Source organism: Psittacula echo (assembly GCF_963264785.1).
Source record: "Psittacula echo genome assembly, chromosome: 11".
NCBI lineage: Eukaryota > Metazoa > Chordata > Aves > Psittaciformes > Psittacidae > Psittacula > Psittacula echo.
The window spans coordinates 5,580,750-5,595,559 of NC_137746.1; the positions used below are offsets into that span (position 1 = coordinate 5,580,750).

Consider the following 14,810-nt stretch of genomic DNA (forward strand, 5'->3'; position numbering starts at 1 on the left):
TATGGAAACCTGGGTGACATGCCAGTCCACAAAGCCAGGGCCACCAGCTGCACTCTCCTCTCCCAGCCCCACACGAGCTTCCCTCCCAGACACATCCGCAAGGAAAGTGGTGCTGCTTCTCAGGGAAATTCAAGGATGTGCTCCATCCATCCCACCAAGCCGTGCCCTGGAGGGACCAGGGTGCTCTTCCTTGGGCTCAGGTGTGGTCTTCCCCCAGTCCCAAGGCACAGTGCTGCGGTCCACATGTAATCCCACTGTTTTCTGTGCACCAGCCCTGTCTCTGTGTGTACCTGCAGAGGCCATCACGATGGGTAGGAAAGTACATGTAGGCACCCTTGAAGTGTTCAAGATAAAAATAAGACACAAATTTCAGTGCTGCGGCACAAAAAGGAACCCAGCTAAGTTCCTGCGAAGACAGAAAGGGGAACACATGTGTGCCGGTGGATGGCAGCTGCTCCGTCAGGGAAAACAGAGCTCTGCATTTGCATCGTCACTCACTCTGCCGTGTGGGAACAAGCCCCATAGGGCTGGAGCTTGTTTACAAGTTCAACATCTGCGTTTCTCCTGATAAAAACGTTCTCGCTGGTTCTGCAGGTTTCCCCTGTGCTCCGCTGGCCTCCCGCCTGGCTGGCTGCTCTGCCTGGGAGCCTGCTGCAGTATCACAGTGGATTTGCTTCCAAGTATCAGACACCGAACCTTTTCCTCCCTTTTCCTGACGCTGATCTGGCAGCTGTAAGGAGAGGAAGGCGCCCGGGAATCCATAAAGCTCTTGCATGGGGGCTCTTAATGTCTGTTGTTAGCCGTCTCCAGGAGATTTCTGGGAGGCTCCAAGGCTCCCCCACCCCAACAACCTTGACGCGATGGACCACAGATAGAACGTGGAGCAGATTTGTACCCGAGTGCTGCCACGGCCGTGCCCTGTGTGAGCGCTGCGCAGGGCCTGGCTTGGGGTGCACTCAGGGGCGCCCCGGCCGCCTCTCGAGGTGCAGCCAGCGGCGGCAGCGGCGAAGGGCCCGGAGCGGGCCTCCGGCCACCACAAACACCCCCTGCCCTGCCGCCGCGTCGCACCAGCGCCCTCTCCCGAGCGGCGGCGGCCGCAGCCCGGGGCGGGGCGGGCAGCGCTTCCTGCCGGGGCCGCGGAAGCGCCTGGGGAAGCATGGAGCAGAGGACCCGGTTTCTCTGCCGCTTCAAGTTGCTGGCGCAGCAGCCAGGCCTGAGCCCCGCCGCCATCGCAGTTTGGCCCTCTCGGCCGGTTCCCGCCACAGCCGGTTCGCGCCACAGCCGGCTCCCCCTCAGCCGGTTTAGCTCACTGGAGCAGGGTAAAATCATACAATCATAGAATGGTTTGGGTTGGAAGTGACCTTCGAAGCTCATCCAGTCCAACCCTCTGCAATGAGCAGGGCATCTTCAACTAGATCGGTTTGCTCAGTACCACATCCAGCCTGGGCTTGGAAGTCTCCAGGGACGGGGCATCTACCACCTCTCTGGGCAATCTGTGCCAATATTTTACCACCCTTATTATAAAAAATTATAAAGTCCAGCCTGAATCTCCTTTTGTTTTAGTTTAAAGCCATCACCTCTCGTCCTGTTGCAACAGACCCTGCTAAAAGGTCTTTTCCCATCTTTCTTATAGGTCCCTTTTAAGTACTGAAAGGCCACAGTAAGGTCTCCCCTGAGTCTTCTCCAGGCTGAGCAACCCCAGCTCTCAGCCATTCCTCATAGGAAAAGTGCTCCAGCCCTTGCAGCATTTTATAGGCCCTCTTCTGCACCCTCTCTAACAGGTCCATGTCTTTCCTGTCCTGAGGACTCCAGAGCCGAATGTAGCACTCCAGGTGGGGTCTCACCACAGAACATTCACCCAGGGCACAGTCCCTGGATGGGGGAGCTGAGGTGGCTCCATGGGGCAGCCCCAGGCACTGAGGGAACAGCCTTTGGGCCTTCACACCAGCTCGGTGGTGACTCCGGAGCCACCTCCTGCTGTGGTGGCAGGGGCAGGCCCCATGTCCCTCCCGCACACCCCCTGCCAGACCAATCCTGGCCCCTCAGCGGCACTGCACGAAGTGTAAGTGGGCAAAGAGGGTTCATACAGTGCTGGGGCAATGTGCTGTGTGGTGGCATTTTGAACTGGGTAAATCCTGCCTGCGTTGCTGAGCCTTGGCCCTGGGCAAGGTGATTTCCTTGGATTACAGTTATGAAGTAGCAGAGTAATGACAGCGTCCCTGGGTGGAGAAGAGAAGCTTTCCTTCTGCTAGAGGCACCTGAAATGACCCCTCTGACAATTGTCTGACGGGGATGGTGTGCTGGGCTGTTTTTCTGCAGCAGAACCAGTGACAGTCAAGGCCAGAGCTTGGCTGTGCTGCCACAGGATTTTTAATGGTCCTCTGTGCATCCAAGGGGAGAAGCCAGCTTGCTACAGCCTCCTGCTGAATCATTAACTTCTCTCCTCTGAGTCATTCTGCAGCCCTGTCACACACAGAAGCTGGGCAAGGTGGGAAGAGACTCCAGGCTGACACTACAGGTTGCAGAGTAGAAGATGGAGATTGTGTCTGCAGAACCCTTCAGCACCCGCTTGGACTAACCCGAGACATCAGAGGTTTGAAACGGAGTCAGGATCTGCACCATCAGCTGGGGCTGGTTCTCCTGTATTGACCCTCTGGGAGGCGACTGGTTATGCTGGTAAAAAGGTGAGGACCGAGAATTGACTTCAGGAGATGGTGGGATGTGTTAATGTAAAGGCTAAGAAAAATCTCACTGGGGGCAGGTGGCATGTCTGTCCCTTCCTGGCCTTGCTAAAGCACAGCTGGGGTTAAACAATGTTGAGCCTTTTCCTAAGTGTATTATCAAAGATGCTAGAAAAAAAGTTATTCTGTCCTTGTTTATCTTGTGGTGACACCCGAGGGATCCTGTGAGGATGGGGCCTGCTACACTGAAAACTTTGCAGAGGCAACCGTTTTGCAGTTATTTTTGTATGGATTTAAGCCTTTCCCTGCAGTTTTTGCCAACTTCAATGCAGCAGCACAGCTCCAAGGCAGGAGAGCCTGAAAGGGAGATGGACTGGGGGCTTTGCTGGCTAAGGCAATTTAAAATGCAGGAAAGGAAATGAAACAATGTAAAAAATTAATCACTTCTTCCAAGAGAAACATGCCTTTTGTTCTTACAGTCTAGGTATGCCCACTGCTGGGAAGGGAGGACAGCAGGCTTTGAAAAGGAGTTAGACTGGCAGCAAGTTAATGCAGTTATTTTTGCCCTCTGGGTTTGGTGTGGGCCCCTCCATGACGATGGCACAGAGAACTGCTGGTGTTTTCTGAGCTGTGCTGCTGACATGAGTAGACTGATGGCCAAAAGCATCAGTGTTGTGAATGCAGGGCTCCATGAAAATCCATCCCTTCCTGCCTCAGGAAGCCCAGAGGGGGACCTGAGCACTTGCAAAAACACCCTGTGGGGACCACTGTTTAGTGCTGAGCAGCAAAGACACCAGTCTCAGACCTCAGATCCTCTGAAAATCAGCTTCTGTCTGCTCAGAACTCTCCTCCTGCAGGATGTCAGGTTGCAGGCTGTGTTGCACTGCACAGCAGGGAAACTGAGGCAGCCACCTTCCATTCAAACATTCATGTTTTTCTCCTCTGGTAACGGCAGACCCACCAAGAGACACCCAGCGCAGCAAGCTCAGTGCCTTTTTATTTGTGCATGTTGTTGCTCAGCAGTATTCAAAGTGGCACATGCAGTAGTGGTTAGGAGTTTGTGCACTCTGATTTACAGTATCGCCTATGGGCAGTGGCTAATAATCATTATAAGGGCACTAACAGATTTTGCACATGTTGGTGGCTGCTCCTGTTTATCCCTCACCTCTTTTGTTATGCCTCAACCCACATCTGGTTTCAAACAAATGCCTTTCTTAGGTGTGGGACTTGGTAAACTGGAATTAACCCACATTTGGTGCCTGGGCTGGAGGCAGAGCCTCTGGAGGAAGGGGAACACATGGCAGTTCCATAGGGTAACTCACTGGGAAGCTCAGGCTGAGATGAGTTTGTTTTTATGTGTCCGGTTTTCCTACAGTTCCCCCTGTTTTGGAGCACTGTTGTTTCCACATCAGGCATAATGGAGCTGCCAGATATGGAGCACTTGACACCTAGAGTGCCACAGGGGAAAAATACCTCCTGAAGAGCTCAGCAATTCATGTCAGTGCTTGGCAGCAAGGAGGGAGGTGTTAAAAACTCAGGTGAGGGTGGATTTGTCACTGGGGACTGTTGGTTGCAGGCAGTCTGTAACTGTGGGCAGGAGAGAGCAGGACTTGAAGGTGAGGACACTGATGAGGAACAGAGCAGTGAGTCACGCTTTCAGAAGGTGGAGGATGTTCAGCCCCATATAGTGAGAGAGGAAGAAATGCAGGATGCCCAGGGCTGATGCTGCAACAAGAATCCAAAGAACTCCGGTGACAAAATATATCGGGGCAAGCCTGGTAGGAGAGAGGGAGCCTGTTAAAGCCAAACATCACTGCTCTCACTCTGGAATGGGGTGGAAAGGCAGCCTCTGGCTGTCCCATGCCTCCTGCATGGGGTCCTATGCCCTGCTCCCACCCCAAAAGAGCACACGCATACTAGCAAAGGCTCAGGGCAGCTCCGGCCTTGCCCCGTGTCTGTGTCTCTGGCCCCAGCCCTGTACCTGTGCCCATGTTATGCCCCAGGGAGAGCTTGGCAAGACTGAGTCATGCAGGGACACCAGAGCAGCCAGGAGGAGTCTGGAGCTTCTCTGAAGCACATTATGTTCCCAAATGCAAACCCCAGTGGTTACCATGTACTCCAGGCTGCCAGAGGTGCTCACCTTTCTGAGGATGATGCCTTGTATCCCACAAAGTAGCGGTAGCGGGCATAGAGATAAACCAGACCCAAGGCTGCAGCCAGACCTGCAGTTTGAGAGAATTCACAGTGACCATCTCCAAAGGCTTTTTAGAGCTGCTTTGAGCCAAGCAGGTAGCCCAAAGTGAAGGACTAGAGGCTTTGTTTCCTCTGGCTCCACCACCCCATCAAGGACAGAATTACTACCAGATTTATTGTTTGTAAGGTGAGCAGGACCTGAGGACTGGGGCCGTGCTCAGGGGAACAGATCCAGTGACAAACCAGGTAATGGGCTATTCTCACCTTGATGGAAGAAGAGTCCAGCCTGCCACAGAAGTGCCAGGAAAATGGGAAAATACTCAGAGGAGTTCACCCTGGTAGGAAAGAGGAAGGTCATAAACAAGGGAAAGGAGGAAGATCTTCAGGTTTTGCTTCCCCCAGCACTTTCCAGATGCTGGAGGCTCTTGCTTTTTTGAGCTGATGTTGCCATCTTTCTGCACAGCTCCCATTCCACCTTTATTCACAAGAATTAAACAGTGGAAGAAACTGCTTCTCCAGGGCACAAGAAATTAAGTCAAAGATGCCCAGGTCAGTTTGTGCACAGAAGGGCTCTATGAACCACCCCTTCCCAAGTGCTGCAGCCCCAAAGCTACAAGGAAGGTACACTCCAGCAGGCTGCAGACATGTTGAGGGTGAAGTGCATCTTAAGCAGATAAGGCCAGAGCAGCTTGGGCTTTATGCAGGAGAGAGCAGTTTGCTGTAGGCCATGCCCCGTTCCCCCAAAGACAAAGTAGTATGGACAGGAGATGCTGGATGAGGTTGAGTCCAGGCTGGCAAAGGAGCAGAGAAGGGGATGGCTGAGGGCATCCTGCTCCTGTCGCCTGGTTGGTTTTTTTTTCAGTGCTCAGCTACAGCAGAAGTGGAAGCTTCCTCTCTCTCTGCTTCCCTTCCCACTGCAGCCCTAGCACAGAAGTCACAGCAGAGATGCTGGATCATGTCTATCCCAGCCCCAGCCCCAGCTGAGATCTCTCTGGGAGCTTGTCATTGCCAGTGAGCAAGGTTCAGGGCAGGGCTGAAGCTTCCTGAGGCTTTGACGCTGCTTGGCTATAACCAGCCTAAGTCTCAGGCACCAACAACTCTGTCTTTAGCAGCCTTTCACTCTGCAGCAGATTCCTGTGTGATTTCTATCAGCAGTGGCTGGTGTGTTTAGCACTCACATCAGGAGAGTCCTGATACTCTTAAGCCCATTAACTTAACCCCAGGAGAGGTAACTTGTGAATTACAGTCCTGAGAAATGAACAGCGAAGCAGGGGAAGGGCAGTGTCATTAGATGTGGGATCTGGCAAGCATCTTGTAAGAGGAGTTTCTTACTGTGCTCGAAAGATCCTCTCAAATTCAGGTGGGCCTGAGATCTTTGGAGGAGAAATGCCAAACGCCCTCCTAGCATAGATCACCTGGAGGAAGAAGTAGGCTGCAGCAAAAGAGAGAAAAGTAGCAGTGGTCAGTCCTCTGGTTGGGCATGGTGGGGCAGGGAGACTACCAGAGGTAGGGGCAAAAGATCCATGGTCTCCTCCTAACCCTGCACCCCTGCATAGGAGAGAAAGCTGGATAAAAATCCCAGATATGTTTCAGACAAGGAAAAGGAATGGCCCGGTACAACAAGGAAGCAAGAAGTATGCAGTCATATACCACCACCATCTGCTTTCTCTCTTGTGTAATTAACAGATCATCTATTACCTATAGAAAATGTTACACAGTTCAGACATACTTCGTTACTGCCAATTTTAAGGTTTTTTTAGTCTTTAATGTTTTCTCCTTCTGAGTCCTGATAGCTGAGGAAGGACGGGACTGATGCCACAGATAAACCACCCAGACACTGAACTAAATTGTCATGCAGTGTGGAACCACGGCTGAGGGATGTTCTGTGTGACCCACCACTGCCTGTTCTTCTGCCTTCCCCCACTGCAGTGCTCTCTGAATGTTGAAAAACCACAGGAACTACTGTTCACCCATTTTTCAAAGAGAGAAATTCTGCATGTTTGCAGAGGAGAAGATCTACCAAGGTCAGTTCAGAGCAAGGGCTTCACAGGCATTTGTTTTTTTGTATAACTTTTCAAAACCCACACAAGATATTGCTCCACTGTCTGAAAACCAGGGACGTGCCAGTGCAACAGCAGAACTTATACATGTGAGTGAAAGGAAATCAGTGGAGGTACAGTAGACTGACTCGAGAAGTATTTAGGTGTCCAATGGTCCCTACCTTGCTCCAGGACTCCCAGGACTGTCACAGCAGCCAGCAGATGAATCTGATCCAACATATTGACTCTTCCAGACCCTAGAAAATCTGATTTCTTGATCAGAATTGCCTCTAAGCAAGTTTAATCCTTGCTGATGCAGCAGTCGGCAGTAGTAGCTGGCAGCACAGGTTTGCTGTAATGGAACAGGAAAGGTTTGTACATGGTGCTTAAACCCAGGAGGAGTGTGACTTATCCATTAGCATATGCCTCGAGGAAATGTAAATGGGCAGAGACTAGCCTAGTGGAGTTATTTCCGTTCCCATCCTCCCTTTTCAAGAAATGAGTTAAAAGGAAGTGGGAGAGCCAACAGAGAGGGAAAATGCGAGAGATAAGGGAGGGGAACTGAGAGTTGAATGGGGGGATGGATCTCAACAGCCCAGCAATCCACCCCCCTGAGGCATCTGGTTTAAAACTGCCTCTAACAAAGGCCAAGGCACATCTGTCCTGCTGATGCTGCATGAGAAACTGCAGCCCCACTTGAGCTGTTCTGTACCGCTTCAGCACCAGGACAGGCAGCTTCTCAGAGCACACATCACTGTGTGCACAGATCTAGGAAGCACACATTAGACACTGAAGACAACTCAGATTCTGAGACAGCATTGAATAAAGCCCAAGTGAAAACCCCTCTGCAATGGTACGACAGGATGTCATAAAGTATACAAGGTATAGATCTGTTATGCCTGGTGATACTTTCTTGGGGATGGGTCCAAAAATGTCAAACACCAAGAGGGGGTGTTAGAGTCATCCCTTCTACTGGCAAGGCTGGGAGCCGGGCATTTAAGGCTTCTTATCAATCCTCAGACAAATTAACTCCTATTGTAAACACCAGAGAGAGTTCTTTGTGGGTAAAACCCTGCAGAATTCATCAGGATATAGCAAAAGGAGAGGCACACACATGTCAGGGGAGACGCACTTGGCTAATTCCTGCCTAACAGCACAAAGCTGGCCTGGCTGCGAGCTGCTGGGGCTGTTGGCTTTGTTTCCTTCCTCTCCTTTCATTCAAAAAATTTTCCCTTCAGACAGGGAGGAAGGAAAACGGGTTAAGACAAAGTGATCGTTAAACATCACTATTATAGAAAATGAGATCAGATTAAAGCAGTTTACAGAAATTACATTGTATGCCTCATGTCCTTGATAGACTTTCTGAGAAGCAATAAGCTGGTTCTGGTTTTCTGCCCCTCTCTAAGGGATAAAGGCACTCGAGGAGGCTATAGCAATGTCCCAGATTAGTATTTCTCCAAATATCAAACACAGACACCACCATTTTCCAAGCACCAGCTCTAAGATTAATTCTTTAATCTCAGAATGGGTTCTTTTTCATTCCAATGACTCTTTAGAAATACAAGGGACATTATGTTTCTTTTTCTGCCATGCAGCTGTTAAAGAAATGAAGGACTCAGCCTTCAGCTGAGTCAGCCCAGAAAGGGCAGAGGTCTCGCAGTGTTTAATGACATTTGATTTCCCTCTGCTCCTGTCTGATTACAGCCTGCTAGCAAAAGAAAACATTAAGCAAAACAACTGAACAAAAAAGGTCTGGGCTTATACCTCCATCAGATGACAGTGCCACGTAACCTGCATCAAAAGTGTCAAGTATGTGTAAGGAAACCTGGCCACAAGGAGCTTTAAAGGCTGCCACAGAGCACTCCTGCTCCCTAGATCATCATTAGATGCAAAGTACTTCTAGTATCATCTAGCATAGTCTAAATATAATAAACGCTAGTAGAAACATGAATGAGTACACAAGCACAGATGTCTCTCCCCTCCTTCTTCCTCCCCCATAAGCGTAATTTTTCAAGCTGTCTTTACCTCCTGAAGTGCAAAACATTTTTCTTGTCCCTATTTGTCACCATCACAACTTGCCTTATTTTCTGTTCTCATGCTGATTTTGCAAGGAGCAGACACAAGTACCCTCATCCCAGCACCAAATGCCCTTCAATGATGGGACTATCACCAGTGGACGGACGGACTCAGCATTCTGCAGATCGCAGTGTCCACCAGCATCACTGTGTAGGGGATGCCACGGCAGGCTCTGGCCAGCAGACATGGTCCCCCTCTATTCCCCCAGCCTCCGCCACCTTCCATGCAACCTAATGATTACACAACCAAGCAGTGACTCAGATCATGCTATTGAGCAGACAGAAAACTCTGGTCCACAGACAAAGGGAGACTTGCTTGCAGGAGGCTCAGCTTAAATGGCTGCCACATCCCTCGGGATGGATTTACTGAGCAGGATTTAACAAAACACTGTCTCTCTCTCTCCCACTCCCCAGCATGTACTTTGCTCTCCAGGTTACATGGTGTAAACATGGCCCTGCATCACAGAGCAGCTGGACCTGGTACAGTCCAAAATCCTCACAGCTCCCACTGATTCATTGCTAGAGGCATTTCTCTGTGCCCATGGTTACTTCTGCCCCTCTTCCTGCAGCTATTAATCCTTTCTGCCTCCTAAATTACCACTGTAGGGCCACACAGTGAGCTGAGTTGCAACACTGATAGGGCTTAAAAATAAACTTGGGAAGAAAAATAAGCAACGCAAAAGGAAGAAGACATCTGGAGGACTCTGGAGGAGTACAGTTTGCAGTGCCTATTACCCCCAGCCAGCAGCCAGCAGCACTGAGTCCAGCACTGTTACATGCAGTGACATCCCCATACAAATGTATTTCCTGGGGGTACAACAGGCCAAGTTAGTGGAAAAGGGAACATTTTGCAGCTGAGCAACTTACCCTTCAGCTGTGCAGCTTGGAGGGTGCCTCGTCCTTCCAACTGCATTGCAAAAGTACAGAAGTATTTTCTGATCTAGTTGGTGCTTGTGCTTCCTTTCCCTTCAAATTCTTTTGCAGCCTTAGCACGTCCAAACTCGTGCCTGTGGCACTGCTTGCAAGAACAGTTCGGTCTCTTTCTAACAGCCACACAGCAAAAAAGAGAGGGTTTTTTGTTCAAAAGAATTAAAAGCCACACAGACAGAGAAGAGTTTTTCTAGTTCAAGAGGAGAATGAAAGGGAGTTCAGCCACAAGTGCCTCACCCTGTTCCACTCATGCTCACTCAGGCTGGGACACTGGAGGTAGTGACGTGCCTTCCTGGACCTCCCATCCATGCGGAGATTTCTGTTAACTCAGACCAACTTGTGCTGAAATTTTCCTCGAACTCTTGGATTTTTCAGCTTTAAAAGGAAGGACAGACTAAAACCACGGCCAATGCACGATTTGGTCCCTTACAAAGATGCAGTTGGCCACGTGTGGCTGTTCCTAGGAAGTGAGGTCAGCTGCAAAGGATTTCTGCTCTGCAATTCCCACCGCGGCTCCCGGCTGGCTCAGATCCCCTGAGGATTTTGAAATGTGTCCTGGGATCTGCATTTTGCAATAGCCATAAAAGCTTTGCATGTCAGGAATTAGTGTCTTCCTACAGGGTGAATTGACACAGAGGCTTCTCCTTTCAGAAAGTAAAATAGTAGGTGGCTGGTTTTAGAGTCATAGAATCAGAATAGTTTGGGTTGGAAGTGAGCTTCAAAGGTCATCTAGTCCAGCCCGTATGCAGTGAGCAGGGATGTTTTCAACTAGATCGGCAACATCCAGGCTGGCATTATGTGAAGTATCCCTTGGAGTACAAACACAGTATGTATCGGAGAAGCACGTTAGCCTCTTCATCTAGATGGATTTCAGACGCATATTGCTGAGATTTCTGTATCTGTGGCATATCAAAGCAGTCACATAAATGTTCTCACATGATTAGTTATAGCAGAATTCCTGAGGGCCAAATCAGTCTCTGCTTTAACCCTCTTTAACCCCTTGTTTTAACCTCTCCACTGCATGAAGCAGGACTATGGCTGAGTACTCCAATTGACAGTCCAATTGAAAACCCAAATTGACAGCATCTCAGTAAAGTCAAAGGGTTCACTTTACAGATAAAATAGGGAAAACATTCAAAGCCATTTTCTATAAACCAAGATGGAGAGCTGAGTCTTTGGAAACCACACAAATGAGTACACATACTCATTTAGTTAGGGGTAAGTCAGAGATTTTCTTTTAGCTTTCCCCTAAAGTAGTTTGGTGAGCTTTATCTAGGCTTATTAAATGTGACTAGAAAGCACATCCGTATAAAAGCAATGCCAAAATTCTTCCCTTAACCCACCATCAAAAGGCACAGATCCTTACAAATGAATAGTACCCCTTCTGTTATGCTCAGCATCTGTTAAAAATATCAAAACAGGCAAATTAAACCCCTCTGTTGCCCAGCCTTGTCTTGTGCTATTGTCACATCAGGAAACTCCTTTCCATGTGTTTTGCCAATTTTCCTACTCCCTTTTCATCAGAATGTCAGGAGTAGCAATAAACAAAAAAGAACAATGGCAGAAAGGCCATGGTACTTCTATGTGCTCTCTCTGGAGCAATAAGTGCATGTGTCGGGGAGGGGGAGGATTTCCCTTTGCAGGAGGACAAACAAGCCTTTCAAACATCTTTGGCAGCTCTTACGTTAACACACACTTAGCATTATCCTATAACCATGTGGGGGAAAAAATTGCAAGGCCAAAGGGCACATCAAAATACATCAAAGGCTGAAGAGTGGCCATGGAGTGCAGCTTCCCTTTCCCTAAATTACAGGGGTGAAGAAATAGATCTCTTTAGCTTTTCTATCTTTCTGGACCAGAAAGACGGATGTGGCCGGCCCTACCCAGTTATGAGATAGAGCTGGGCACAGCATCAGAGAGGGGCTGAGTGCCTTTCACGCCAAAGTCCTCTCCCATGCGGGGTTAGGGGGAAGGAAGAGTTTCAAGGAGACAAAGGAGGTGGTTCGGAGGGAGATCTGTAGTAGGTGAAATGTGATATGAACAGAGATGCAGGCAGGAGGCTGGAGGCCAGCACTGTGAGCAGGGATCACACCACTGGGAAGAGACACGAGCTGCAAAAAGCCTCCCAGGCTCAGCCAGGAGCTGCATTTAACCTCAAGTCCTCCCACTTGTATTTTGCCATGGCTACCAGCACCCAGTTGTATGCCTTGACCCTGAGCTCAGCTTCCTCAGCCCTCACTCTGTGATGGGCTGGCATGGCCATCTGTGGGCTGTGTCTGTCCCAGTCACCCCTCACCAGAGCTGCTCTGCTGTCCTTGTGTGGAGCTGCCCAGTAGAACCTGTGTCCTGCTGAGTGTCCTGCCCTGTGTCACCCTGTCCATCTCCCTGGGCTGCAGCTGAGCTGGATGAACACGGAGGGTGAGACCACAGAGTTTTCAGCCATCAGCATGGGACAGGGATGAGGCCTGTAGAGGAGCTTTTGTGAGGGCAGAAGGCACTGGCAGCAGCACAACAGATGCATTAGGAGGCAGACATGTTTCTGTACAGCTCCTCTGACATCAGTGGTGTTAAAGGGTTTTGAAATGCATCTCTGGAAGGAACCAAGGGCAATGCTGTGGATGAGAGTGGGTCATCTTTTGGTCTGTTGTTCTTTGAACTTTTTTGCTCTTGTGCCCCCAGAAGATGCCCTGAGTGATGTACTGAGTGCATGGGACAGCCGGGCAGGGAAGAGATCCTGGTTATGGGTGGGATGCTGCCAGCGAGGTGTACATACACTGTGCTGCAGTTATGAGGCTACAAGTATAGTGTAAGCAGTGTGAAGAGCCTGCTCGGGTCACGTAAATAGCTGAGCCCAGAAGAATGCAAATGGGCTCTGTCTCTTCTCTTGCCTCCAAAGGAGAAGTTAAACAGAGCTGAGCTCCACGCCTCCTGCTGGCGCAGGACTAGGAGACGGGAGCAGCTATGAGTCACGGGAGGCAGATGCCGGTCTGTGAGAGGGCAGGTTTCTGGTTACTGGCCACTGTTTCTTGTAGCCTTTGTGTGTTGGAGCCTGGCTGAGCTGGGTGTACTGACAGTGGTGGCACCTGCAGGGACAGCAGGGCTGCAACTGTCCTGGGAAGAGGTGCCACAGGAGTGTGACACCTCCAGCCTCACATGGAGCCCAGACGTCGCATGAACAGCTCTGCTGTCCACCACCAAGGTAATTCCTACCCGCAGAGTCTCAAGTTGGGCAACACCATTCAAAGTACCAGAAGTGGAGGCTCCTTCTGAGCCTTTCCCATTCTATCCCTGCTCCTGGCTTGCAAAACCAGGCCAAGAGCAGTCCCAGAGGTGCCGCTGGGACCAGGCACCAATTCTGGCATCTGTCTTCTTCCAGCACCTTCAGAGCAACTACAGCCTCTCCAGCTACGGGGTGCTGGCCCACAGAGTGAGGCAGTTAGGGGCTGTGTCATGGGAATCCAGGACAGACAGACAGGGGCTCAAAGTCAGAGAGTCTTGCTCTTCCCAGAAGCCTCTGAGAAGTTCTGAATTCGTCAAGAACAGGGAGCTTTTGCAAAATGCAAGGAACTGCCTCTCATCATTCACAAAGCCAATCCCACAGTGGGACACAGGAATTGCTTTAAAACCAGCTGGGTTTATTTTTAGGGTGTGAAATGGTTGCATGATGCAATTGTGTGAAAGAATAGAATGTCCAGAAACAGTGCTGAATACCAACCTTGCCTGCACACCCTTGCTTTTAGCCACTGGGAGACTGAAGTGGCAGTTGAAGTCATGTCACTTTGCAGACTATCTGCCTCCCAAAGCCTGGAGGTGGGATGGGTGGTGTCTGTAAGTGCTTTGATAAGAGAATTCATCAGGGGTAGTTACTGAGTTCCTGGTTAGAGCCGTACTACCAGTACCTGCTGCGGAAAAGGGCAGAGAGAACCTGCTATCATTTGAGGAGTTCTTGTAGCCCTTACACAAGAAGTATTCCACTGCTTCCAGCTTCCTGACATAATTCCACTGCCCTCTTATAGTGAGGTGCATTCAAAGTTTATTTTAAGGAAAGCTTGTTTTCTTAGTGGTGCAAACCCCTTACAAGCCATTACACTTTCAATACCTTGTCTGCAGACCTTGTAGACATACTTCTATTGATTTGTGCCTGTAACAGCAATAAGCAAGGTAGACAGTACTGGGACAAGGATCGTGCGCCTGTTTTATCACTCTTAAGGAGACACCTTTTCCAGCATCCCTCTCTCTGCTCCACACTGCACAGGACTAGAATGCTGCCTTTTAACTTTGCATGTCTTGATGGTAGCCACTTCCACTAGGGAAGTTCTCAAAGCCCAAGTCAGTGCTTGATGCCTCCTGGCTGTGCAGAGTTCTGTCTGCAGGGCTGTGTTCATCTCCTACCTCTGCACGATCCGAGTAGGCTTTTATCTGGGGTCTGGCAAAGCAGAGTTGAATGCAGCACACAGGAGCTTGGTCTTTGGTGTCTGAAAGCTCTGGTATTAGTGCTGGTCACTGCAGTTTTACATCCAAATTTAATCCTTTTGTCTAGCACCTGCAGAGATCCCAAATGGATGCTATGCCCTGTACAGGTTCAGTGTCTACAGCTTGTGCACTTCATTCACTGTCTTGGGCTTCTCTTGAATACCCCTCTTAAATTTTTCACCATTGCTATAGTTCTGCAAATACCAAAGGATAATTTGCCTTGCCCTTTGAACAAAAGAGCTCTGGTATCTGAGTGACAACTGAGCTTTTGGCAGCAGGAATAGCAACACTAGAAATTACAAATAAAAGCAGATTATGCAAGAATGGGATTTAAAGAGAGCTCAAGCTCAAATTCCTGCAGTTGCCCAAGAGGAGCACTGGTGTTTCATAGTCTATTTAAAAGATCTTTCGCTAAGCCA

General features: G+C 49.6%; 1 protein-coding gene across 1 annotated transcript; it reads right to left on the reverse strand.

Moving 5' to 3' along the window:
• Positions 1-4,329: 4,329 nt before the first annotated feature.
• On the reverse strand, positions 4,330-7,515 carry LOC308225900 (leukotriene C4 synthase-like; the record flags this gene model as incomplete). Its single annotated transcript, XM_080627120.1, has 5 exons — positions 7,096-7,515; positions 6,207-6,306; positions 5,139-5,209; positions 4,822-4,903; positions 4,330-4,456 (listed from the first exon to the last, which is right to left on the reverse strand). The coding sequence occupies exons 1-5, from the start codon at positions 7,151-7,153 to the stop codon at positions 4,330-4,332; spliced, it is 438 nt and encodes a 145-aa protein (XP_080483246.1). The 5' UTR covers positions 7,154-7,515.
• Between the last annotated feature and the right edge of the window lie 7,295 nt (positions 7,516-14,810).